Source organism: Talpa occidentalis, unplaced genomic scaffold (assembly GCF_014898055.3).
Source record: "Talpa occidentalis isolate TD23 unplaced genomic scaffold, MPIMG_talOcc4v2.1 talOcc4.9, whole genome shotgun sequence".
Lineage (NCBI taxonomy): Eukaryota > Metazoa > Chordata > Mammalia > Eulipotyphla > Talpidae > Talpa > Talpa occidentalis.
In genome coordinates, this window is record NW_023605305.1 from 58,208,320 (window position 1) to 58,235,025 (window position 26,706).

Genomic DNA, 26,706 nt, shown 5'->3' on the forward strand with positions numbered 1-26,706 from the left:
TATTAATGATAGTTAAAACATATAGCACTTACTATGTGCCAGGCACTGTTCTAAGCACTGAACAAATATTAACTAATTTGTGTAGCACAACAACCCTGTGGGGTAGGCCCTATGTTTTAGCTCACTGACCTTGGGTGGGTTTCTCAACTTTTGGGACCTCTGTTTCCAAATTCATGAAATAATATAATATCTAGCTTCCATAGTCACAGCAGGGATCAGATGCAATAAAGTATAAAAGTAATTTTCACCTAATAAATGCTCTTTAAATCTCTATTATCCTTATTAAGGAATCCAGTAATTAAGTAGTAAATACCAATTATTTAGAACTATTTACAGCCTTAAGTAGTTCTAGACTGTCTTCTGTAGTTCCCTCCATCGTAAAAAAAAATTGTGTTAAGTTTTCTCCTGTTAAGCTTTCTCTGATCTCATGTAATTGTTAGTTTGTAACAACAATTCTTACAAAAGGTCCAAAAAAGTGGTTTTGGAGGCTGAGGGTGGGTGGGAAATTGAGTGACCAGCGAACTGCTTCTTGAGGATTCTGGGAGGTGCAGATGGAGAGAGAGGGGAGCAAGGACCCATGTGAAAGAGTGGATGGTGGCAGATGGGAAAGAAAGCATTTAGGCCAAGCTTCTGGGGAGGGAGTGGACAGAACCTTGGCACGAGCCTGATACATAGTCCCTGGGCTTCATAGGCTAAGAAGTCTGGCTACATTCCCCCACACTGAGGTAAGCAAATTAGTTCTCTTCGTCTTTGTAAGAATCCATACTCTTGCCATTTTACTGATAAAGAAAGAGGCTTAGAGAAAATATCAAGAATTTTTTAACAGAGCCAAAAGAATTTCACTTGCATGTGCAAGGCCTTTTGCTTGGGCCACACCACACTTTTTGAAACCAGAGAAGCCTGCTGGCCCCCAATCCCAGTTTGACACAGACTGTCTCTGGAGGTTCAGTGGGGTGGGCGGAGGGGTGGGGGCGGAGGCTGACACCTTGCATATTTGTGATGTCAGCCTTCAGTGTGTGGTCACTTGGTGGAATTGTGATTGTTCTTTCTTTCTATGCAGACACATGAAAAGGCTACATTTTGATCCAAAGTGTGTCTTGTCATTGCTCACCAATACCTGGTGGCCATAAGCATATTCTCCCAACTCCAATTCAGTCTACAGAAGGAAGGAATAGTTTATCAGAGCTAGTCATAACTGAATTTAGGGATCTGCTTAGGAAAAGCAGCACAGAAAGCAACTAAAGCAGATTTCATAAAATCTTTCCTTGGAACACCTGTGCAGCAGCCAGCATAGAAGTATCTAGAAAAAACTGCTTAGAGCTTGGTTTCAGGGGAACAATTTACACAGTGATTTGCATTTTTCAAATGCTCAAGTTACTTGGTACAAATGAGTCTTAACTATAGACTCATTTTCAAATTTTACATAAATCCTGAACTAGTTAAAATATCATAAAAGCCCTTAAGAAGCAGTCAGTAGACTGTACGGTGAGGGCAGGAAATTAGCTGTATTGTCGAGGAACAGATGGTTTACATTATACAAACCCTTTAGGCTAAACTTGTTTAGGTCTGGTATATTGTAAATTATATTTTAGTAATGAAAGTGAAATGACCTCTGCTTGACCTCAAGCGGAGTTTGTCTGTTTGAACCAATGTAGTGGAAAACTATGAAAGAAAATGAAGTCATAAAGTTTTGGCAGTTCAATTTTGGCTCACATCAAGTTAAGGGGTTATAAATCTGTTTAGTTTTTGTTTGACAAGTATTTGTCATACAGGGATGTACAAAATGTAAGGAAGTGTAAAATACACGTGAGGCACAGTGCCAAAGTAAACCAAGGACAAAGGCAAACTGGAATGAATAGGGTCCTGGGCAGCTATCTCTTTATCACCCCCTCCATTAGTTGAATGACAAGATGGGTTCGGTTTATTATGTGCTGTAAGGCAATTAAGTACCTTAAAACTGAAACAGCCTTTCAGTTGAAATGTTAACATTTTTACTTCTCAAAGTAAACACACATCTGCCTCAGTGAGGTTTAAAAAATTATATAATTTGGGGGTAGAGGGGAAAAAAATCAAAGTTGATGTAGAAATTGATACATTATTCTAAAATCTGATTGTCCTCCTTCTCTTAGAAGTATTTGAAGAGCAACTGCATTCGAATTTAAACAAAAGTTTCACAGAAGGAAAATGAACATTTTAGATGTGAGTCAGACTTGAGTTTGGTAGGACTGTCTAAACTGCTGACAGAGAGGCCAGGCCATGGTAGTGGCTTCTTCACTGAGTGATGAATACTACTTGGGAACATGTGACCTTTGTAGATCTACTAGCATAAGATATGAAAGTGATGGACCATGGGGAGAGCTTTTAAAAATTGTAATTATGTAGGTGGCAGATGGATAAGGAAAGCAGACACAGTAACTTTATCTCCTTCCACCTTTGGGAAGTTATATCTTTGGTGATTAAACCTGTGAAATGACTCCTCTGGGTGGCTCAGTTTACTATTAACCTGCATTTCCTGCTCACTTTGCCATAGGAAAGGAGCTGAGGTTTTGTGATTGCCACTAACTTTTGTGTCAGTGGATCTCACTATGTGACTTTTTGCCTCTAACCTCCACAGGGTACAATTGTTCTATTTTTCAGCCCAACTGGAAATAGATGCACAGATAAAAGGCAGAGTCATGTGGAGGTGGAGGGAACAGGAGCCCAGGAAGGAACAGAAAGATGAGTCCAATAGCAGGCGCCGAAAAAGGACTGAATTCATGTTTATTCAATTAACCCCAAAGCTCCCCACGAAGTCCCTTCAGCCCTTCCCCGGTTCATTTCCCATGCCCTAATGCCCCAAGGCTGCTGCTTTCTTATAGATCTTTTTTGCTACATGCATTTATTATTCTAGTTGAATATAAGTGTCTGCAGAAGAGCAGATTCTCTGCAGTAGCATTTGTCCTCAGTCCCATCAGAGTTTCAATGAGGTAGATCCTCAACTTATTGAAATTTCAGGGGTATTTTGAGTAATAGGAGGATATTACCTGGCCCTTTTTCTTTTTGGATGCACAGTTTTTCCTGAGGTCTGTACTCCTTGGGGACTTAACATGCTCTCTGAATCTCAAGTACTGATCAGCATTGTCTATGCTACAGCTGGCAGTGGAAACCCCTAGAAGAGCTTATAAAACAGATTGGTAGGCCAACTCCCAGAGTTTTTGATTTCCAGGAGATGAGGACTCTCCAAGACTGGAGGCCTCACTTTGAGAAGTATTGGAATAAATGAGTATGCCTTTCTGGATCAGACAATTATAGTAAGTCCTCACCATCAGGGTAGGTTCTGGAAACTGCAAGTTTAAGAAAAACCACTATATAAAACTAGATCCTTGGATAGCATTGTTTTTGTCTCTGTCATTTTTTTCCCTCATCAATGTTGCATGGATTGATATTGAACAAAATTTGAGAATCTTGTGTTAGTGAGCTGGGTCCCTGCTCCTTGATGATGAATGACCACAGTGTACCTAAAGAATCTAATTTAGCAATTCTGACTTGCACAAGGCAGAGAAAATAACACTGCTTCAGAGCGGCTTGGGAAATGTAAGAATCATTGACTGGTATTTAATATACTGCATGGCTACTGTCTTAGCAAGATTCAAGGTTTTGAAATACAAATTACTCTACAGCTTGGACCATGGTAGTATTTATTCTATTTTCATGTGCAACCAATAGTGTGGGATATATTTTAATTGATGCTATATGTACTGTATATCAGAGACTATACCTACAGAATAATATGAGGAACCAGGCAAGAACTGTGAGAATGGAAGACATATTCTAAACGTTTGTAATATGAGCCTAATAATAGCTCCATGTATTGAATACTTGCCATGTGTTAGACACTGAGATCATAATAATCGCTATGATTTTTTTCAGAGTGCTTATGTGTTTGGCTATAAGCACTTTATTTATGTTAACTCATTTCATCCTCACAATAACTTCATGAAATTGGTATTTATGACTATTATTCCCATTTCACAGAGTAGTTAAGTGATCCTATGGCTCGCTGGTTGTAAATTCAGACTCCAGAGTCTTTCTAATGACTACACTGCACCCTGGTCTGCTAAGTTCCTAGTGCACCAATTCATTTAACCCTCACAATAATCCTGTGAAATCACAATATGATGCCCCCATTTTATGGATGAAGAAACTAAGGCATTCAGTTGTTAAGCACCTTCCCTAAAGAAGTAAAATGATTAAGTGATGATGGCAAGATTCAAATTCAACTATGTCTGACTCCAAAGTTGGAGCATCTTTCTGGGACGAAAATGGCAGTTTTCATTTGATTCTCAAAGGGTTCTCCAATAATAAAAGCATGAAATCCATTGATGTAAAAGTGGAAAATCAAGGTGTAATGGTTTTCTGGTCTCTCATCTCTGCCTTACTCTGGTTGATTCTCTGTTGTCCCCATTGACAGACTGGGATAAATACCTGTTAACAGCAGCCTTTACCTGAGCTGGTCATGAGAGCCCCAGAGAATATATGAAATTGAGATCTCTTGGTATCTGGACTTGAATCTGCTTAATTCTAAAGCCTATTTTTCCTTTTTTGGTACATTTTATTGGACCTTAGGTAAACACTTGTTAGAATTGTGAAACAATTGACTCCACTCATAAATAAAAATGATTACACTTTAAAAAACTTAAAGGCTACTATTATTTTATTTTAGGAGGTTATGAATAGTTTCAAAGACTACAGTGTAACTAAGTGACTTCTGGCTTATGCAATCAAATTCTAGAGGGAATTTCAACCAAGAATTTGCCACATTTGCTACGTTTAGTTGCACTTCTCTGGAAAGGATTTAACTTCAGAAGCAGTTCTTTCTCTATAATGTAACTCTCTGAGAGTCAGTTTGAAGTTTGGTCATGACCAGGGTTGATTCTGTGGTAGAGTTACTTTATAACATCAATGGGAAAGGTTCTATTCTGTCTGGAAATAGGCAGAAGAGATGCCAGTAATTTTAATGTCAGCTTGAGCCACAAAGTGCTCATAACTTGGGCTCAGGTACTTTAGCCTGAAAATGAAGGCTGTAGAGTGAAATGGGAAAGCACTTAATCTATGGACCTGGGCAGACTCAGGTTCAAGTTTCAGCTCTGCCACTTACTAGCTTTGTGCCTTTATGCAAACTCAATCTCAAGTTTCAATTTTTTCACCCCCCTGCTCCCCAATCAGACTCAAAAATATTCTGCTAAAATAATGCATGTGAAGTATTTTAGCTTATTCATAAGAGCCATTTATGATATTATATACTTACAATACTATTTCTCCCCAAAAGTAAAATTTTTACATAAATTTAAGCTGAGATTCTGATTATCCATTCTCCCAACAGTCAACATCAGATGCTCTCCAACCTGATGGATTTTATACATGATGTGAATAGGGTATGAGGTAGGGGAACTTATGGCAACTGGATGGGCACAAGGAATACCAGAACTGTCCAAAGAGTTAATTTTTGCTGTGATTCCCTTTCCTCTGCCCCCATCCCAATTAATGCTCTGGGTCACTGAATCCTATAGTTGCTTTCGCAACCCACGTTATCCTACTCACAGCATTTGGTAGCTGATAAAAAGGTTTGTGGTTGGTTATACACTGTAACCAAAAATAATAATAACTTCGAGTTATTGAGTACCTGTGAAGTGCCAGACAGTTTCTTGAATTATCAAAAATATCTCTTTCAACTACTATTTTTATCCTGGTGAGAACAGAAAGATTCAGAGAACTTGATTAAGATCTTATGGCCAGAAAATATCAGTGCCAAGATTTGTAATCATATCTCTCTGCTTCTAAATGCTTGCTATTTGAAGTATATCATACCACCCTGCAGAAATTGACTAAGAAAAAAATGTCTAGAAAGCTAAGTTAGGTCCAGAGACTATCTTGGACTTTTGGGTGCTGGGATGAAGAATTTTATAGTTTGAGATTGGCCCCTCCAAGCTGGGGAACCATTATATCATGTGGGAGCTAAAGTGATGCCAGAGAATGAAATCAGCATGAGTGAGAGAGGAGGGAAAAAGGGCGACAAACATTATAGGATGCTTCAATTTTGGGAATGACAGAGGAGCGCTAGTGAAGAAAACAGGAGGAGATAGGAGAAAAGCCAAGAGAAAAAGTATTTCAAGATGGTGGCTAAGAATATTAAATGCTCCAGAGAAGTTAAAGGGGATGAAGACTTGGAAAAGGTCACTGGATTAAATTACATCACTGTTGATTCCCTTGGGGGACATAACAATAGAATGATGAGCTCAAAAGCCATAGCTTGAAGGAATGAGTGGAAAAATGAATGAGGATGTTTTAGCACCAAGTGTAGTGACATTGAATAAGGACTGGGGTTCCAAAAGGGTAGCCAGATCACAGCAGGGATTTTTAGATGGAAGCTTATTGCTGGCAAAATGGAGAATATAATCAAGTGTCAGTACATTTATACTGGCTGTAAAGGAAAAGGAGAGATGAAATTCCTGGAAGAAAAGAAACAGAAGCTGGCAAGAGATGAGGGTAAACTGAGAAATAAAATAGAGTTACCAACTTCAGAAATTGAGGCAAATCCTGCTTTCCCTCAAATGCTCTTTATATCAGTCAGGGGCTACAGAAATTTGACCCACACACCTATGAGGCTTAGGCTGTAGCCTGCCCCACTCACCCTGTCCCTCATTCTCAGTTCCTCCACTCTTAACCTCTCTGCTTCCCTCAAAACCACAAAGGTGAGTCACACAGGTATAAACAAATAGGCTCACCCTTTGCTGGATGGGAGACTCTGCTCTTCTAACTCCCCAGGAACAAATTCCATATCTTTGCCCCCTTAAAGACGACTATGTTTTTGAGACATAGGATGGTTTGTGGGGGTTTGGGGGAAGAAGAAATGGAAAACAATCAGAGGAAGGGAAGTTAGAGTCACCAGGCTTTTGGAGAAGGTTCATTTTCCACAGCACTTTTAAAAAACACCCACTCAGATTGTAAAATTTGTTATGCAATAGAGAAGAATCCTGCTTAGCTCATGCATCAGTAGAGTACTCATCAGAGGATTCTAGTACTGGAAGAGATAGGTGATTACCTAATGCAACTGTATGACTTGAAATCTTTTGCTGAACAAAATAAAAGAAAAATAAACAAGCAGCACGTTACATGAACGGTCTACTTCTTTCTCAACAGTAGAGAAAGTGGATGTTAGAGAGACTTCTCAAGGCCATGGGGCAGTCAGAGGTGGAATCAGGAGGAGAATCTCCATTTCTGACATCAAGGCTCAGGTTAAGCTGCCTCTCTGGTCTACTGCTTCTTTCACCCTCAGATTAGAAGGAAACGTGTACTTCATTAAACAGTTTAACTTCCTACTGCAACATCCTCTCTGGGGACTCCAGCCAGGTCCTGCTGTCAATGTCTGCAACTGCCTATTGTTCTCTTTGAAGAGGGTGGATCTAATCTCCCAGATGGGTTTCTTCTTCTTAATCCCACCCTTGGGGTCATTTTAGCAGCCCAGCAAGTGGAGAGAGATGGGAATAGATAGTTGAAGCCCCGGAGGGCACATTCATTTGGACAAATAAGAACTCCAGAATCTCTTTTTTAAAATTGGTCCAAAAGACCAACTTTCATTCTTATTCCTTTTTCATCCCAGCCTCCAAATACTTTTTGATTTTGTACTTGTAGGATGTTTGTTTTCAGGACTTTTTTCTCTCTTTCTTATGTGTGTCCCTTCCTTTTAAATTTTATAGGTACATGTAATATTTATGTGTCAGTGACCTTGCAAAGCAGTTTTAGAGATTGACTGTTTACATTTAGAAATTTTCGTTAAGATCTACAAAGTCCTTTGTGCTTTTTCCAGGAAAGGCACTCAGTAGAACCAAAACAAACAAGTGAATAACTCCAATTTGATTGGAGCCAAATCCCTTAGGAGAACAAGAAAAGAAAAAAGTTAGCATTTGTTTTTGTTGTTTTCTTTCCCCTTCTCAATTTAGTCAAATACACTTGAGCCATTCCTACTTCCATTCTGGCTCAGAATTGCATGTGAGCTGTTTAAGTCTAAATCCTAAGCTTCGCTTTGGAGAAATCTTGACACTGGGAAATTCTACAAGGCACACATCAGAAATGATCCAGAAATAATGGAAACAATGTTTACTTCACTGACTCTTTGGAAAATTTATCCCAGTATTCTTTGCATTTATTTCTATGACCATAGAGGATAGAGGACTATTATTGCTCTGGCCTCATTTTACACGTTCCTGCAGGACTAGGACTGCATCATTCGGGCTGGTGACTGGTAATGGGGGGCGGGGGGAGAGGGGCCTCTTGAGGATTTGTCACAGGCTCGGTGATACTTGAGGTCAGTGCTCAGCTGAAACCCACCAACTGGAGTCACATTGAGTTGTTTGCTCAATCTCCTACACCCCCTTCCCAGCTTTATTTGTTCTGAAAAAAAGTTATCTTGGGAGGTGGCAAGTGTAAGTGATGGGATTGAGAATTCCTATATTTACATTTTATCCCTTCTAACTACTAGTTATTTGACCTTGGGCAAGATTGCTTGAGTTTCCTGACTACATAATAATGATAATAATACCTACCCTACACCACAGGTGTGAGATAATGAACGTAAAAGTTCCTGGGGTAGTTCTTGACAGTTTGTGCTTTCTCTATGCAACAAAACTCTCTGAGCTTCTTTTTTTTGGAAGACTGAATATATCCAACACATCGTGCCTCTTGGATAGCACGTGTTGCAAAACAAACTTCCAATAAAATGAGATTGAATGCAGGCTAAGGCAGACCTACTCATCCTTCTCCCTTATGGAAATGACTCTCCCATGGTTCCTATCATAGCAATGAGGATACCACCCCTCTGGGATTGCAGCCTCTGCATAGTAACTGCTAGAACCAAATGGAACTAGGTTTCTCTCCCACCCAGAGTTCTGGCTTCTCAAAATTTAGTAACTGAAACAACAGGGAAAGATCCTCAGAACAGACTATAGCACAAAAAGTTTGAAGTCATAGGATATGAAAGTGGTCAACCAGGTGTTACTTCCTGCATGTGTAATAATATTAACCTCTCTTTTTTTCTACTACCTTTGAAAGGTAAGTGTATACTACATGAGATGCTATCATATAAGGCATTGGCTTGCTAGAAGCTAGGATGTCAAAAGAATTGTATCCCTACTTCCACCTTCTCAACACCCAAGCCACTTCAAACTTTGTGGTCTTCAGGGTCTTAGGTTTTTTTTTTTTAATTAAAAAAATTTTTTTGGGCCTCCCCTGGTGGCGCAGCGGTTGAGTGCTGGGCTGCGAAGCTGCCCGCAGCCTCAGCAGCACTGGTTCGATCCCCGGCCACCAGGGAGGGTCCCACATGGTGCGACAGACCTCTCCTGCTGTGCCCGCTGCTCCCCTCAGCAGTGTATTTCATCAGTCTGCCTGTTCTGTTCCCCGCTCTGGCTCTGGTGAATTCTCTCACCCTCCCATGCTTCTGACTATACCCCAGCTCTTGTATAAAAAGAAATAAATCTTTAAAAAAAATTTTTTTACATTGTTGTTCATTTTCAAACAATATTTGCTTCTCCCCACCCCCTCAGGTGTAGTCCCCATAGAGTTTCCTTCCCCAATGCACCCGCGCACCATCACCTCAGTCCCCTCTGCTCCTCCCTCCCTCCCTCTGGTCCCTCTCCCTCTTCCTCCCCTGCAGTATGTCTCTGATTTATAATTGTCTGGTTTTGCTTTGTTGTGTTTTGTACTGTTATTATTTTTTACACTGATGTATTATTTGGTTCCCCTATATTCTTGCTATAAGTGAAGCCATCCGATATTTTTCTTTTTCCTTCTGGCTTATTTCACTGAGCATAATTCCTTCTAGTTCCATCCATGTTGCTGCGAATGGCATGAGTTTATCTTTTTTGTTTGCTGAATAATATTCCATTATGTATATATATCACATCTTCTTGATCCAGTCATCTATTTTTGGGCATTTAGATTGTTTCCAGGTTTTACCTATTATAAATAGTGCTGCAATAAACATAGCGATGCAGGTGTTCTTTTGAATCAATGTTTTTGTGTCCTTTGGGTAAATTCCAAAGAGGAAATGTAAATGGCCAACAAGCATATGAAAAAATGTTCAAATCCCTTATCATCAGGGAAATGCAAATCAAAACCACATTGAGATACCACCTTAAACCAGTAAGAATGGCACATATTAAAAAAACTAGTAATAACAAATGTTGGCGAGGATGTGGTGAAAAAGGAACTCTCCTACATTGCTGGTGGGAGTACAAACTGTTCCAACCACTATGGGAAGCTGTCCGGAGATTTCTCAGTCTACTAAAAATGGAGCTACCATATGACCCAGCAGGGTCTTAGGCTTTTTTTAAGGAAAAAATTCATACTCATGGAACAGTAGTTTTGCTTGACTCAGAATATTTAAAAAAGGAATTTAGCATTTAAGAAATCCAAAAACTATACTAGCAAACGGTACAAACAATAGAAACATATCTTAAGACTTTTTAAATTAGAAAAAAAATTCCAACAAAGCAAAAAAAAAAAAAAAAATCCATCCCAATTATTCTACATTGGGCAAAAAGATTAGTTAATTTGAGTGTGAAGGCAATTTTTTCTAAGATTTTATTAAAAGTAATGCATCTCCTCTTAATGAGGATCAGAAGAATAATATGATCACTAGCCCACAGAAAAGACAAATATTTACTGAATGAATAAATGAATGTTTCTAGGAGTTGGAACAAGAAGAAAAGATAGTCTTTGGGAAGCAAAAATCCAAAAATTTTTAAATGAAATCTCTTTGCTGAGAGGCCTGGGCTTGAGGTGTTGGCTTTCTGGAAAGAAAGGCTCTGTTGTATTTCAGCTGTAAGATGTTGTGCATGTGCTCCATTTAAGGTAAGGGCCAGTGACCCTGAGTTCTGTGCCAGGACCTGGAGCAACCCAAACACTGAAAGATGCAGAGGAAAAACTAAAAGAAAGTGGGTTGATTTAGTATAAAGAGAAAGCTGAGATGTGTTAACCATAAAAGAGCATTCAAAGATTGTAGGAAGGACAATATTTCTCATAACATATGTTTAAAACCAAAGATAAAGGGATTTAGATTAGGCATAAAAAGTATTTTTTTTTAAATAAAAATACAACATAAAATTCACCATTTTTAAGTGTATAGTAGAGTAGTGATAAGTATATATATGTTACTGGGCAATAAAAAGGATTTTTTGACAATGAAGTTAGTGAACAAAGTTGAATTTCTCTCTCTCTGTTGATCTCTTTCAGTTTGCCTGTAAGAATATGGTTTTTTCCTTTTCGAAATCTTGAAAAGAAGCTCACTTTATGAGCCCGGTAGGCTAACAGAGGTAATTTCCTAAGGATTTCTTCCAACCCTAATGCCACTGTAAGGCAGTGATATAACCGACTCCATGCTGAAGTGGACTTACCGATGAAAGTAAGTTCAATTTGCTTTGAACAAAGTGAGAGATACATGGTTATGCTACAAATGAACTCTCACACTTATAAAACTGAGTCATTTGATTTCCAACCTTGGGGAGTTGTAAGTTTTGCTTTAACCTGAAGACTATAGCATAATTATAGCTCTAAACCGCTCACTTTACCTTGGGTTTATATGCGTTCAACATCGACATCTCTACATTTTGACCTCTGACGTGTTTGGGCTGCCTCTGGACAGGCGGTGATGATGACTTCTGATTATTGCGGCAGACACAAATGAAGAAGAAGAGCAAGGCGATGGCTAGGGGAATAGCAACACTTGGCACCAGTATGTAGAGGATTTCCATTTTATTTTTCTCCTTGGAATCTTTTGAATCTGGGTGCAGGAATGAAAAAGAGGAAAAGTTAGACTCGTTCAAATACCATGTAGGCTATCACATCATATAGTTTAAAATGACCAACTATTCTTCTGTATACACAATCAGGAAAAAATAATCATTGCTGTTAACAACTCAGTTCTATCAAACCTTTGATACAATTTATTGAAGTTTAAAATTTGAGAGTTCAGATGTTTAAAAACTTCAAAGGGACTTTGGGAAGGCTTTGCAAGTATGTGGGTGCCCCTATGAGGTTGCTTCTCTGGAGCAGCAGACCTGCGTTTCTCTCACACCTTCAAAGTTAAACGGCACGTAAATAGACTATATACATCCAAGAGCATTAGTGTGAACTACAGGCTCTTCTTTTACTGGCTGCCAGCCCAGATCAACCCCAACATGGTGTTTCAGAAATCACACCCTTGCCAGGTTGGTTTGGATGTACAGGGCCAGTCTTCCAACTTCTAGAATCAACATCACTAAAGAATCCTGGCCCCGGAGTCCAAAAAGCCACTGGGTTAGAATATGGGGTCCTGAAGTCAGAGCCAGCTCAGTCATTGAGGAGCTGTGTGACCTTGAACAAGTCATTCACTTTACTGCACCTCACTTTTTTTTATTCACAGTAGTGAGGTATCTGTTTGGATGATGGTGTACAATTCCCTCCAGCACAAAATCAGTGGTTGACTTGATGTTTTTTCTAAAACTCAAGAATTCTTCTTAAATGCTTTCATATGAATCCAATAATTATGACTGCTAACACTTTGAGCTATATATTTGAAATCTTACATGTCCACTGGACCCTTACTTTGAAAATAATATACAATATCTATAGAAGAACACAAGGCATACTTTCTTTTCCAATCAGTATGAGCCTGACCATTAAAATTAAAAACGCTTAGCATATATTATTATTAATGAATTATTTGACTGGCAAAATAAACATAAGAATTGTGAATGGTAATTAGATGGGTTACATAATGCTATGCCCTACTGACCAATAACCCTATCAACTCTCTTGCTTTGAGAAAACCTAAAGTACAAAAATTCAGATTGACACAAAATGCAGGGATGCTTATTACTTAGAAGAATTAACCATGCATCCATTCACTTATTCTCACACTACTCAATAATTCAGGTAACAAAAGTTACTATTGTCAAAAACATTCTTCTATGTACTGGGAATGCTGGGAATGTAACATTAAACACAACACTTCGCGGCCTCCCCTGGTGCACAGGCGGTTGAGCACCACGTTGTGAGGCTGTCCGTGGCCTCTGCAGTGCTGGTTCAATCCCTGCCGGCCGGCGAGGGTCCCACATGGCACAGCGGACCTCTCTTGCCATGCTGTTGCTCCCCTCAGCAGCGTATTCCATCAATCTGCCTGTTCTGTTCCCCACTCTGTCTCTGGTGAATCCCCTTACCCTCCCACGCACCTGGCCTGTGCCCCAGTTCTTGAATAAATAAATAAATCTGAAAAAAACAAACAAACAAACAAAACACAACACCTCTTTTGCTGTTAAGGAGCCATGGTCGGGGAAGGAAGACAGAGGAGATAATTACAGTATGTTGCTGGAAATGTTACAGTGGAAATATGACTAGAGTGGTGAAGAGATGCAAAAGTTCCTTTACAGAGTGAGTTTCCCTGGCCTCCCTGGTGGCCTAGGGGTAAGTCTCAGTGCTATCGCTGCAATGGCCTGAGTTCGTTCCCTAGCCAGGGAGCTACCCACATGGCACAGTAGACCTCTCCTGTCTCACTGCTGCTGCTCCCCTCAGCAGTGTATTTCAATCAATCTGTTCTGCTCCCCACTCTGTCTCTGGTGAATCCTCTCACCCCTTGCACCTCTGGCCTATACCCTAGCTCTTCTACACAAAAGTAGATAAAATCTTAAAAAAAAAAAAAACTTATTAAAAAAAAGAGTGAGTTTCCTTTGTACATGTACTTGAGAATATACTACTATGTAGTTTTTACTTGTACATGCCTTCTTTAAGGACTTATTGTTCAGGTGAGATAGGGTAGTAATTAACCACATCTCCTTTTCCCCACATAAATAAGAAAATAAGAAGTTAGGAAGGGGCACCCAAAGATGGGTGTTGGGACTGTGCTCTGTAGGTTAACCCACAGAACGATCCGGACAAAGATAAAATCTGGTTCTGGGGTAAGAAAATTACCGATCTACTATGTATTGTTTTCTACTGGCACAGAGTCATGTCAGTTATTATTAACGTGGGCCAGATACAGTTCTAAGCACATTTCCTTAACTCATTGATTTCTACCATCACAATCAATTCCCATAAGGTACGTGCCATCCTTATCTTCATTTCTATAGGTGAGGAAGCTAATTGACAGTGAGGAAGTAAGGACCCAAGTATATGAAGCTAGGAATTCAAAAGCTGGGATTCTTCTCCTGTTGCTTTTGCTTCTTACCCCTTACTCTGGCTACTCACGCCACTGCTAGGAATTTGAGAATGGCTCTTGGTTTGCACCCATTTTCTCATGGTAGGATTTCTCTTGTTTCATGTAAGTAGGGAGGATAATGAAGGTTTGAAAGATGAGGAATAACACTGAAGCTTTTCCAGATGTGCTACTTTTGAAGTCCCTACTGCATACAGTGTGGCAGATGAATTTATAATCCAGCATCCCTGGAGTCCATTCTTATCATTGATGGGAACTGGGGGTATGTTTTCATACTAGCAGTTTTAGTAACAATTGTGTCTGCATGTGTGTGGATGGGTGGGTAGACAGAAATAACATGGAAGACTCTCTACCGTATGTACATGTACACACACATATACAGATATACATAAACACATATACAAAAAAAAGATTTATATGTTTTAGAGTCTGAATCCTTTGAAGATGGCCTTTGTCATCATGTGCCCTTCAGCAGGCACTTAGCCTCTTTGAGCAAACTAATATAAAATGGGGATGGTAATGCCAATTCATAGAAAGGTTGAAAACAATAAACAAAGTAACATGGAGAAGGTTGAAAACAATAGACAAAGTAACATGGAAAGTGTCTATTCTAACTATAAGAAAGTGAAAATCAAAATCAACAAAAAACTGTGAACCAGAGACACTCTATGGAGGTTAGGGGGCGGGAGGGGAGGGATTGGGGTCAAAATAAGGGGGTTGCAATTGCATGGGGAATATAAAAATAAAATTTATTATTAAAAAAAATAAAGTGTCTATTCTAGTACCTGTGCAAACCCAAGTACTCAACAAGCACTCAACATTTACTCTTTACCTTGGAGTGAGAGGGGATTCAGGGAGACGAATGTTGGACTGGCAATTCTACATAGCCTTAGGCAAGAAACAACCTTTTTGATCTCAATATCCTCATCTGTTCAAGGGAGATAATAATAATGATTCCACCATTATCTTATTTGGTTCAGGGGGAGAGAACATTCTCGAAAGAACCCTGGAAAACTTTCACACAGTTGTTAGATCCTATGATTTATAATTAACATTATAAAACACTTAAAAGATTTGTTAGTACCATTGGGGGTGAGGTGGGGAAAGGGGTCCCTCTTGTTATTCTTGGATTTTTTCAGTGAAATTATTATGAGGGTAACAATTACAAAAGGAATGAGGTTAATTTAGTATTAATGTACTGGTAGTCATTTTTCTGGCCTAGAATTTGAGCAACAAAAGAAAGTAGGACTTTCACCTGTCTGGCAAACAAAGGAGTCTATTCTGTACTCATTTCGTATCAGATTTTTCACAGAGTACCTTTGATTGTAAACAGGAGGACTGGGACAAATCCCCCTGTTGGTTTGCAGAAGAACAAACTTCAAGAAGCTAAATCCTTTAAACACAGTAAAACTTGGCTCCTTCTGATTACTCTGAGGATATGCAAACACGCACAATGTCTTCTTGCCAAGTGAAATAATCAAGCAGAACAATACATGGTCAAGTTGGAAGTGACAGAAAATAAATTCAGGCCGATTATAAGTCTGTGATATAATAACCCACTTACTTCCCCACACAGCTTGTTTAGCTGGAAGGGAACCATAGTCTGGCTCAAAACACTTCATACAAGAACAACTTCACAGAACAACTGAACTGACCCATGGAAAACTATAAAATTAACCTTAGTCTAACCCCTTTTTAAAGTTCTGACATTTTTATTCACTGTTTTAACCTGATCCTGGTGTTACCTCAATTATGATGGATAAGAAAGGATAAATAATTTGCCAAAGCTAGGAAGGGTTGGAATGCAAATCTGAATGTCTTTACTCCATCTATATTTTTAATATTATATTACTAATGAAAATTAAAGTGCTATATTGAATTGTTTTTTTGTTATTCTCCTTAAAATTCCATGGTTCCCTCTCACTGGGTATCATATTACCGAAAGAATCACATTAGAACAATGGACATTATTCTTACTCTTCACTTGAAAGGGTGATAGATATCTCCACTGCATTGCAAAGAAAACTGGCTGAATATTACAATGGTGAAGATTTTAAATACTTTTGAATAGCTACTTAAAAGTTAAACTCACATATTAGTTACATCAAGTTAAATACTTGGGATTTTTGAAACCAACAATTTAGTCTGGATCACATGATTAATTTCCTTTTAAAAATCAACAATATGGTATCACAGTTCACATCTGACATTCCTATTTTATTTTTACAATGACATTTGATACTTTGATTAGTAATTAAATATAACAGAGAAAATACTCCTTCCTTATCCTGGGGCTTATAACAAGGTAAATAATGATTTTTTATTAAAGATGTATTTTTATAAAGGGACACATTATCTGGGACATTAGTTTGAGTTAAAACAAGAAAATGCTTAGATCTTTTTTTTTTTTTTTTTTTTTTTAGGAAATGATTCCAAAGTTTTAGTCAATATTGAAATTTTACAAATCAAAGAGCTCTTGCATTATATTATTCAATAGATACAAATGGAAATATTTCCTTTCAATACTCTGGATATATTGTCTGCATAATACTAAACTATCTCATATTTATAAAGGTAATATATATATATATTGCAATTTAATCTAGAAATTTGGCATTTAGGAATACTCTTGTCTTCTTGAACTTGGTTTTTTTTTTTTTTTTTTAGGTTTCTTTTGTTTTTGTTTTTTTTTTATTTTTTTTTATTAGATAATAAATTTTATTGTTATATTCCCCATACAATTGCAGCGCCCCCATTCTGACCCCAATCCCTCCCCTCCCGCCCCTGCCCCCCTAAAAGTGTCTCTGGTTCATAGTTTTTTGTTGATTTTGATTTTCACTTTCTTATAGTTATTCATTTTCCTGGTCCCTTATTTAAGTTTTCTAGATTCCTGCTATGAGTGAGACCATCCGGTATTTTTCTTTTTCTTTTTGGCTTATTTCGCTGAGCATGATCCCTTCCAGCGCCATCCATGTTGCTGCAAATTGCATGTGTTTATCTTTTTTGAATGCTGAGTAATATTCCATGGTATATATGTACCACATCTTCTTGATCCAGTCATCTATTTTTGGGCATTTGGGTTGTTTCCAAAGCTTAGCTATTGTAAACAGTGCTGCTATAAACATAGGGGTGCAGGTGTTCTTTGGAATTGATGTTTCTGTGTCCTTTGGGTAAATACCTAGGAGTGGAATTGCTGGATCATATGGAAGCTCTATGTTTAGTAGGTCCAGAAATCTCCACACAGCTTTCCACAGTGGTTGGACCAGTTTGCACTCCCACCAACAGTGCAGAAGAGTTCCTTTTTCTCCACACCCTCGCCAACATTTGTTGTTGCTAGTTTTTTTAATATGTGCCATTCTCACTGGTGTAAGATGGTATCTCATGGTAGTTTTGATTTGCATTTCCCTGATGACAAGTGATGTTGAACATTTTTTCATATGCCTGTTGAAAATGCTTAGATCTTAAATATGGAAAAGGTGAGAAGAAATCTTACAGAATCTTAGAATTCAAAGGAAATTAAGTCAGTTAAATTATTAAATTGTCTGGGAAAGGTTTAAATTATAGGAGGCAATCAGGGATCACAGTCATTTATTATTTGAAAACTACAAACTAAGTGAGTCTGTCTTGGATAGAGGCCTCACAATGATATGTAAGCATGTGCATGGAAGCCAAAGGGAAAAAGGTGGTAATTAGACCTTCAATTAGCATGTTGGGCTCAGTCATTCACCCTTATGACTTAATGATGGAAATACTAAGATCTATTGCTTTATATATTCTCCAATAAATTCTTTAAAAGACTGAATAGGCCATATATAGTGATTAAAATTGTTCTTAGAAAATATTTTAACTGCAAGGAGTTAAAGGCAATAACTCATTTGTGAGCACTTGAGAAAATTTAGTAACCAGAATCCACATGAGTTCACTAAAAGTTTCTTTAAATTCTCAGGGTCTCAATTTTCTTCTGTATAAAAGGAAAGAGGCAAGCTATTCTTCTTTTTTTTAATTTGAAACATTTTAACTTGGTAAAAAAAAATGACATAATTTAGCATCTTGACTATTTTTGTGAGAATTAAAAATATTTATCAATTTTAAAAATATTTTTGAGGTAACATTGTTATACAACACAGTATATGACTCAGAGGTATAGGTGCATGCCTCTTCAAATGTATGCTATCAAACCACACCTGCCATGAAGGCACCATAGACCTCTACCACCATCCATTGGGCCCCTTTCACATGTTGCTCCCCATCTGTTAGACTCAATTCTGCAGTAAGGTTTCTTGGGTTTATTTGTTTTGGCTTTGTCTGTCCCTTCTTTGTTTCTCTATATTATTCATGAGTAAAGTCATATGGTATTTATCTTCTGATTTATTTTGCTTAGCATAATCCCCTCAGTGTTTTCCATGCTGTTGCAAATGGCAAGAGTTCACCTTTTTCTAATAAGCAATAGTTTTATACTACAGAGTAGTATTCCATTATGTATATATACCACATCTTCTTAATCCACTCATCTGTCATTGGGCATTTAGGTTGTTTCTATAATTTGGCTATTGTAAATAATGCTGCAATGAACATTGGACTGAATATATCCCTTTGAATTTTTTTTTTTTTGCATTCTTTGTATAGATGTCTAGAAGTAGGATTGCTGGATCATATGGTAGATTTATTTTTAATAGCTTGAGGAACCTTCACATTGTTTTCCATAGAGGCTGTTTCAGTCAACATTCCCACCAGAAGTGTAGGGGAGTTCTTTTTTTTCCCCTGCACATCCTCACCAATCCTTATTTCTGACTTTTTTGATCTGAACCATTCCCATAGGTATGAGGTGGTATCTCTTGGTTTTGATTTGCATTTTCCCCATGATAAGTGATGATGACCATTTTCTCATGTGCCTGTTGGCAATCTGTACATATTCTTTGGAGAAGAGACTATTTAACTATTTTTTTTTTTAAATTTTATTTTTATATTCCCCCATACAATTGCAACGCCCCATTCTGACCCCAATCCTTCCCCTCCTATCCCCCACCCCCCAAAAAGTGTCTCTGGTTCATAGTTTTTTGTTGATTTTGATTTTCACTTTCTTATATTCATTTTCCTGGTCCCTTATTTAAGTTTTCTAGATTCCTGCTATGAGTGAGACCATCCGGTATTTTTCTTTTTCTTTTTGGCTTATTTCGCTGAGCATGATCCCTTCCAGCGCCATCCATGTTGCTGCAAATTGCATGTGTTTATCTTTTTTGAATGCTGAGTAATATTCCATGGTATATATGTACCACATCTTCTTGATCCAGTCATCTATTTTTGGACATTTGGGTTGTTTCCAAAGCTTAGCTATTGTAAACAGTGCTGCTATAAACATAGGGGTGCAGGTGCTCTTTGGAATTGATGTTTCTGTGTCCTTTGGGTAAATACCTAGGAGTGGAATTGCTGGATCATATGGAAGTTCTATGTTTAGTAGGTCCAGAAATCTCCACACAGCTCTCCATAGTGGTTGGACCAGTTTGCACTCCCACCAACAGTGCAGAAGAGTTCCTTTTTCTCCACACCCTCGCCAACATTTGTTGTTGCTAGTTTTTTTAAATATATTCACATTGTTGTACATCTCTAGAACATTTCCATCTTGCAAAACTAAAACTCTATATTCATTAAACAACTACCACTTCCTCTTCTCTCCTGACCCAGGCAACTACATTCCTACTTTCTGGCTCAATAAATTTGAGTACGTTAGAGTCCTCCTATAGGTAGAATCACACAGTATCATCCCTCTGTGACTGGCTTACTTCACTTAACATCACGTCCTTAAGGTTCATTCATGTTGTTGCATGTGACAGGATTTTCTTCTCTTTTTAAGGATGAGTAATATTTCATTGTGAGTATATACTATATTTTAAAAATTCATTCATCCATCAGTATGGGCATTTGGCTTGCTTCTACCTCTTAATAATAATGACGAATGAGCAATGGACACGGGTGTGAAAATATCTCTTCAACAACCTGCTTTCAATTCTCTTGAATACATACTCAAAAGTGGGATTTCTGGATCATAATATAATTCAATTTTCATTTTCTGAGGAACATCCATACTATTTTCTACTGCTGTAAATTTTGCCTTCTCACCAAGCATAGGAATTTCTCTATATATACATTTTGAAATAGGGGTCATCCTAATGGGTGTGAGGTGATATATCATTATGGTTTTGATTTGCACTTCTTTAATAACTCATGTATTGAGCATTTTCTCTTAAGATTGTTGACCATTTGTACATCTTTTTAGAGAAATGATTTTTAAGTCTTATGCCCATTTTAAATAAGACTTATCAGTAAGTGCTAAAATTAAATAGGTTTTATAAAATTGAATCTTTTCTTTTTGATGGGATTATTTTTCACTGGTAGACCAAGCACATTTAAACTTTAGCAAAAGCATTTGATCAAGTGACCAATGAAAACCTTATGGACAAAACATGAAGCGCTAGATAATATCAGTAGATGGATTTGTGATTCACCATATTCCTGCACACTAACAGTGTTAATAAGCATATCAGCATCAAATTGTAGAGGCTATACTTGAGGAAAACTACATGGTTAACATTATCATTAGTTATTGGATGATGACATGTTTATCAAACTTGAAAATAGCCTGAATTTAACTAACTGACTATAGAACTACAATTTTAGAGGCTCATATACATCTGGCTAAAATAATGATCCAAAACCAACAGCTGAAATAGTATAAATAAATGTTATAGCTTGCAGTTAGGTTAAAATTGTAGTTTAAGTAAGTTCATGATTAAGCAAATCTACTAAATAATAATAAATGAAAAAAACCCAAATGAATAATAATTTTAGTGAATACCTGAAAGTTCAATTGGATCCAGTGACAGCGGGATGAAATTGCTTAAAAAATGTTCACATAGCAACATAGAACGCTTTCTTGGCAATACTGAGTCATGATCAAGAATATCATGATCATCCTTCTACCTGTTCTTGTTAAAAGACAAGCCCCACTCTCCAAAAAGGTATGTTCTATTCTAAAAGCAATGCTTTAAAGAAGAGCTTAGACAGGGCAAGAAGCATTCAGGAATGGATGGTAAGGAAAGGCCGCAGGAGTGATGTGTCTTTTTAGACTAAAGAAATCAAATGAAGGATGTGATAGATGTCTAAAAATTTAGATGAGAAATTGGGTCAGAGTTTACAAACTGGATCTAGTACATAGATATGCTCCTTATTAGGATCTTTTTTCTTTCTTAAAAAAATTTTGAATCTGTGGCCAACATTTTTTAAAAAAGAGACTGCACATACTACTTTTGGTTTCTAGCTCATAAAAGCAGATTTTGAACAGCAGGAGTCATCCCATAACCTCTCTGGAGGGGAGTGAGGTCTTTGGCAATGTTCAAGCAAAGACTGATTTCTATAGCTCCTTCCAAAGCCTCCAATTTCAAAAGCTGAGTTGACAGGCCTTTTGTAGGTCTGACTTCTGACTCTTGTCCTATTGGCAGGTTGGTGGGCCCAAATAGTTAAGCGTTTCCTAAAGCTCATAGCTAAAGTAGCTTATGTACTCAGTAAATGACTCAATATATACTGGGGACAATAAAAACACCTCTGAAAAAAATTTTATGGCTAAAAATGTTTATGGAACATGATGTAGTTATAAATTTGGGGACTATTATTCTTTATTTGTCAAAATAGAGGAATAGAGACCTAAGTACATCTTGAAAATCTGTAGCATAAAAATAACTCTTCCGGGAAGCTTCAAACTATACCAAATAGTGTTCTGTTCCTCCCTTCTTCCCCTTCCCCACCATCCAGTTCACTGTAATGTTCAATTTTGGTTTGAAGAAATGGTTGAAAGCAAATTGCCTTACAACAGGTCCTCTATGAAATATGTGAGAAGGCTGATGACAGAGTGAGTTAAAAACTGCAGCGTTTGCAATCTGGAAAACATCTGCCTTGCCCTGAACTTAAAGCACCATGTTGTAGAAAATGGTTTGTGACAAAGCAGAACCCAGGGTGGGTATATGTAAGGTTATGGGACAAGTCAGGGCTATTCAGGCATGGAACTGGGCAATGTGCCGTTTGGCAAACTGTAACAAGTCAAGGATTTAAAGGAAATACAAAAGCAACAGACCAGGTATGAAAATTCCAGATGGAACCAAATGGTCCATGACTTTTCTTATCAATGGGTACTTGTCAGTGAAGCTGGTTTAGGAGTACAAACCCTACCACTGCTAGGAAGTTCTCATTGTGTGTTAGAGGCAGAAACCTTAACTTAGAGGAGAACCCAGACAAGTTGGACAGGGTATTTGAAGAAATGTGGCTGAGAAGGTGACATAGAATGAAAGAAGAGGGTCAGGGTTTGCATGTCCAAACACCATGCAGTCAAGGTTGTGCCTATCCATTCAAATCAAGATAGAAACCAATACGGGATCACAATTAGTGGGGGAGAGTGAAAGGACATGTCCTGTGGTAGAATCTACTCAAAGTAAAATAACCAGTCTATTGAAAAAGGAGCTCCCAGAGAAACAGGCATTTTCCACAATTCTGCCCTAGAGCTGTGCAGGAAAGCAATGATAAGGGCTGCAGTGCAACTGTGAACCTGGGAGGTGTGCCTAGGTGCCAGTTGGAAAGAACATAGGCAAATGTTTCTTTTTCAACTTCATTTCCACCCAACCCACAATATTTGACTTGGAAGGTGGCCACAGGGACTAGGAGGTGAAAGCATAGTGAATGTAGATTTGCAGACAGGATCTCAGGGAAGATGGCCAACTCTGAGGACTGGGGACCCAGTACTGCCGGGAAGGGAAGAGAGCTGGGACTTACTTAACAGGAAAAGGGAAAACACGATGAGGCCGAGGGGGAGATGTTGGGGCTAATCCATATCAGTGCTGAGACTAAGTGGAGCACCTTGGGGTCTCTCAGAGCAGATGTCTTTGTGGCTAGGGGCTCCATTCCTGCATCCATGGAGCCGAGTGAGAAAATTAGTGGACAGGGTGCCAAAGACCTAGAGAATTCATGAAGATCAAAGGGAAGAGGAAAATGGTAAAGGAATGTTTATTCCTTTGAATAATTTAGAATTTGTTCTCTAAGCAGCTATAGCATGGTGGCTAGAGGACCCATAGACCTGGCTTGAGTCTTGGCTTCAGTAAAACAATGCCTCAATTTCTCTATCACTAAAATGGAAATGATACCTTCATGTTGTGATTATTGTGAGGGTTAATTAATGCAATGCATTTCATGCAGCATCAATAAAGTCTTAGGTCAGATACTGGTGTAAAGAGCAGCAGAATATTCAATGAATAGCAGTCACCGTGAAAAGGCAAAGCATGTAATGGTACACATAAATGCCGAGAATGATACAACAGAGCTTAATGCAATTTGTAATTATTTTGTCTGATTCTTCTACCAGTTTGTAAGTTACAAGAGGGCATGGCCTGATTGAGCTCATTCACAAAGTATGAAATATGGTAGAAGCTCAACACATATTGGTTTCAGTGAGTTATTTCAATAAAAAATAACCATTCTAATTGTCTGGGATACCAAAGGACAGTCTTTACCAATCTGTCTTTTGTCCTTTCTTTCACTTTTTGCAAACACTGCCCATGCACACAGTCCTAGTTGAGCCAATTCCCACAATTCACAGCCAACATATTTCGTTGTGCTTAATTGTATTTTCTGTCTTAGAGTGAAAGTGCATGGATAAAACAATCTGTAGCAGAATGTTCTCAAGTGTCTTTATTCTAGAAAGTATAACAAATGCTCACATTCTGCATTTAATTAGGCCTATACTTCCTTTAACCTTACTTAGTTGAAACAAAAACAGAAGTTATCAGTAGGAAAATGAGAAACCCCACAGAGATTTTGAAATCTCTTTAACTTTGACTGACTAAAAAATGCAGGAACATTCCCAGGAGACTCCATCCCATTTGAGGAAAAGATCTCATTTCAAATCTGCCCCACAAGCTTACAGTTAATTGTAAGACAAAAAGTTATTCTAATCATCTATCTATCTATCTATCTATCTATCTATCTATCTATCTATCTATCTACCTACCTACCTACCTACCTACCTACCTACCTGTCTATACACAAAAATACATACACACTCACATATATAGCTCATAGAGTTTAAGACACTAGCTATATGTTTGAGTCCTGGGTACATTTCTTATTAAACCATGTGGCCTTGGCCTTAACTCTATGTGTTAATTTCTTTCATTGGGAAAAATAAAATCCAACTCATGCATACAGAACTATTTTATATGGAGTAATACATATAAATCTCTAGTATAGTCTTTTACTCATTGTGAATACTCAATAAATGTCAAACACTATTTTATATTATTGTTACTCTATAGTCTAAATATTATAATTTATACAATATGTACAATATGCTATGCTATATTCTGTAGCCCAAATTATAAAATTTCTATTCAGTCTCAGAGCTTCTCAGCCCTGGCACCACTGGCATTTTGGGCTGGATAATCTTTGTGCAGGTTGTTTTGTGCATTGTAGGATACTGAGCAGCATGCCTGGTCTCTATGTAGTAGATACCAATAGCATCTCCTTACTCCAACCCATTTTGACAACCAAAATATCTCTGAACATTGCTAAATGTTCCCTAGAAGGCAAAAATTTCCTTCCTGTTTGAGAACCACTGGTGTAGGACAAAAAGCAGTGAGTGGCTCTGAGTTAGGAGACCTAATTTCTATTAACGAATTTGTGATGTTGGGTAAGTCCTATGACTTCTCCTATGGGTTTTCTCCTATGGTAACATAATGAAAGAAACTTTATCTTTCATGGTTTTTGTAAGGATGAAGTAAGACCAAATACAATCAATGCTCTGAGGAAGTGTAATAAAGCCTTCTATAATGATTGTTTTGTTAGAGGTGGGTTGTGGAGGGGTGATTATGAGAAGCCTTGCCTGGGAACAACAGCGGATGCTGACCTGCTCTCTTCTTTAATTCTCACATCAGGGAGCCACTGGCCTCTCAGCAGTTTTTTATTGCTCACATGTCAAGGATCCCCTACTCCTTTAATGGATGTATTTGTGGCTTGGACTGATGAATTTAAGAGGAACTGTTTTCTTTCAAAATGAAATGAAAATGTTGTTTTTAAAAATTATTATGGCAAGTGGTGAAAACTGCCTTGTCATCTCTAGACTTAACTTTCATCTAAATTTATCTCTTACATGCCAGAACTAACCAGTCTTCCAAATTTTAACCGTGTCCTCTGCAGATTGATATTTAGATCTAGAAACCTTCTGAGGGTTTCCAAGATCACAATACTAGTAATACTATGATGGATGTCTTCAATGGTCAGGGAATGTGTTTTGGCATCATAGCACATTACAGAAATCACTGTACTGGAATCCAGAGGTGGAATCTAATGTCATTCTTGTATTTATTTCTGATAATTCTTTAAATAAGAGATAGCAGAGTGTGCAGAAAAACAGCACCGACTTTGAATATAGTTAATTATAGATAGAGAAGGGTTCAAGGTCCAATCTCATTAGTTGCATGATTTAGACAGGTCTTTAGTCCCTCTAAACTCAGTGGAATATGTCAGTAACACCATCCTCACTGTGTGGTTGTGTGTTTTATTTTTATTTTTTATTTTATTTATTTATTTTTTAAGATTTATTTATTCATGCATACAAGAACTGGGGTATAGGCCAGATGCGTGGGAGGGTGAGAGGATTCACCAGAGACAAAGCAGAGAACAGAACAGGCAGAGTGACTGAAATACACTGCTGAGGGGAGCAGCGGGCGAGACAGGAGAGGTCTGCTGCGCCATGTGGGATTCTCGCTGGTGGGCTGGCACCCAATCTGCGCTGCAGAGGCTGCGGACAGCTTCACAGTGCTGAGCTCAACTGCCTGGCCACCAGGGGAGGCCCTGGTTATGTGTTTTAAATGAAGATGAATATGTGAAGAATGTGATATCATGAGGATCTTGTAGTTGGGGTGATTGCTTTCTTTCTTCATGGTCTGAAAGGCCAGTTGGGCTTCTTTCACCCCTCAGAATGTGCGTTTTGTCTGACTGTTCAGGAAGCACATTGAAATGAAAACCAGTACTTAAAAAAATTATTTAGACATAAATTCATTGTAATTAAGCTTGGATCAGATTATCAGCAAATCTTTCAGTTTATAAGTACGTTACCACCCTACTTCTGATGAACATTGGTTGAAAATTAAGGGTTAGAAGCCACCTAAGTACAACAGGATTCTCCGAGTGGAGTGAGTAATGTATTCCCTCCTTAACATAATTCACCTGATCTCCTTAAAGAACACATCAGTGCCCTGAGCCAGCCCCGTAACAAGAGCCAAAGTTGTGCATCAGACATGACTGCCATTTCCCAGCTGGGTGAATTTGAGGCTCTCTAAGCCTCAGTTTCTTTGTCATAGCACAGGTTAATTATACCTGCCACAACAGGTAGGTGAATATAAACAAAACCTACAAAACCCACAAGCACTGAGCCTGGCATGTGC

At 38.2% G+C, this 26,706-nt stretch overlaps 1 protein-coding gene and 1 long non-coding RNA gene across 13 annotated transcripts in view; one reads left to right on the forward strand and one right to left on the reverse strand.

Annotated features, from left to right (window-relative positions):
• Positions 1–26,706, forward strand: part of LOC119235382 (uncharacterized) — a 52,271-nt gene that overhangs the window by 19,131 nt on the left and 6,434 nt on the right. For 6 of the 9 annotated variants that reach the window (XR_008550275.1, XR_008550273.1, XR_008550278.1 and 3 more), the window contains one exon: positions 11,269–11,437. The exons of 2 other annotated variants lie outside the window; for them this stretch is intronic. This is a non-coding gene — a long non-coding RNA (uncharacterized LOC119235382). The remainder of the gene's footprint in view (positions 1–11,268; positions 11,438–26,706) is intronic. One more of the 9 variants, XR_008550276.1, reaches the window with a different exon arrangement.
• Positions 1–26,706, reverse strand: part of ROR1 (receptor tyrosine kinase like orphan receptor 1) — a 335,132-nt gene that overhangs the window by 9,492 nt on the left and 298,934 nt on the right. For all 4 annotated transcript variants that reach the window (XM_054691317.1, XM_054691318.1, XM_054691320.1 and 1 more), the window contains one exon: positions 11,604–11,815. In XM_054691317.1, the coding sequence (XP_054547292.1) occupies positions 11,604–11,815 (212 nt within the window). The remainder of the gene's footprint in view (positions 1–11,603; positions 11,816–26,706) is intronic.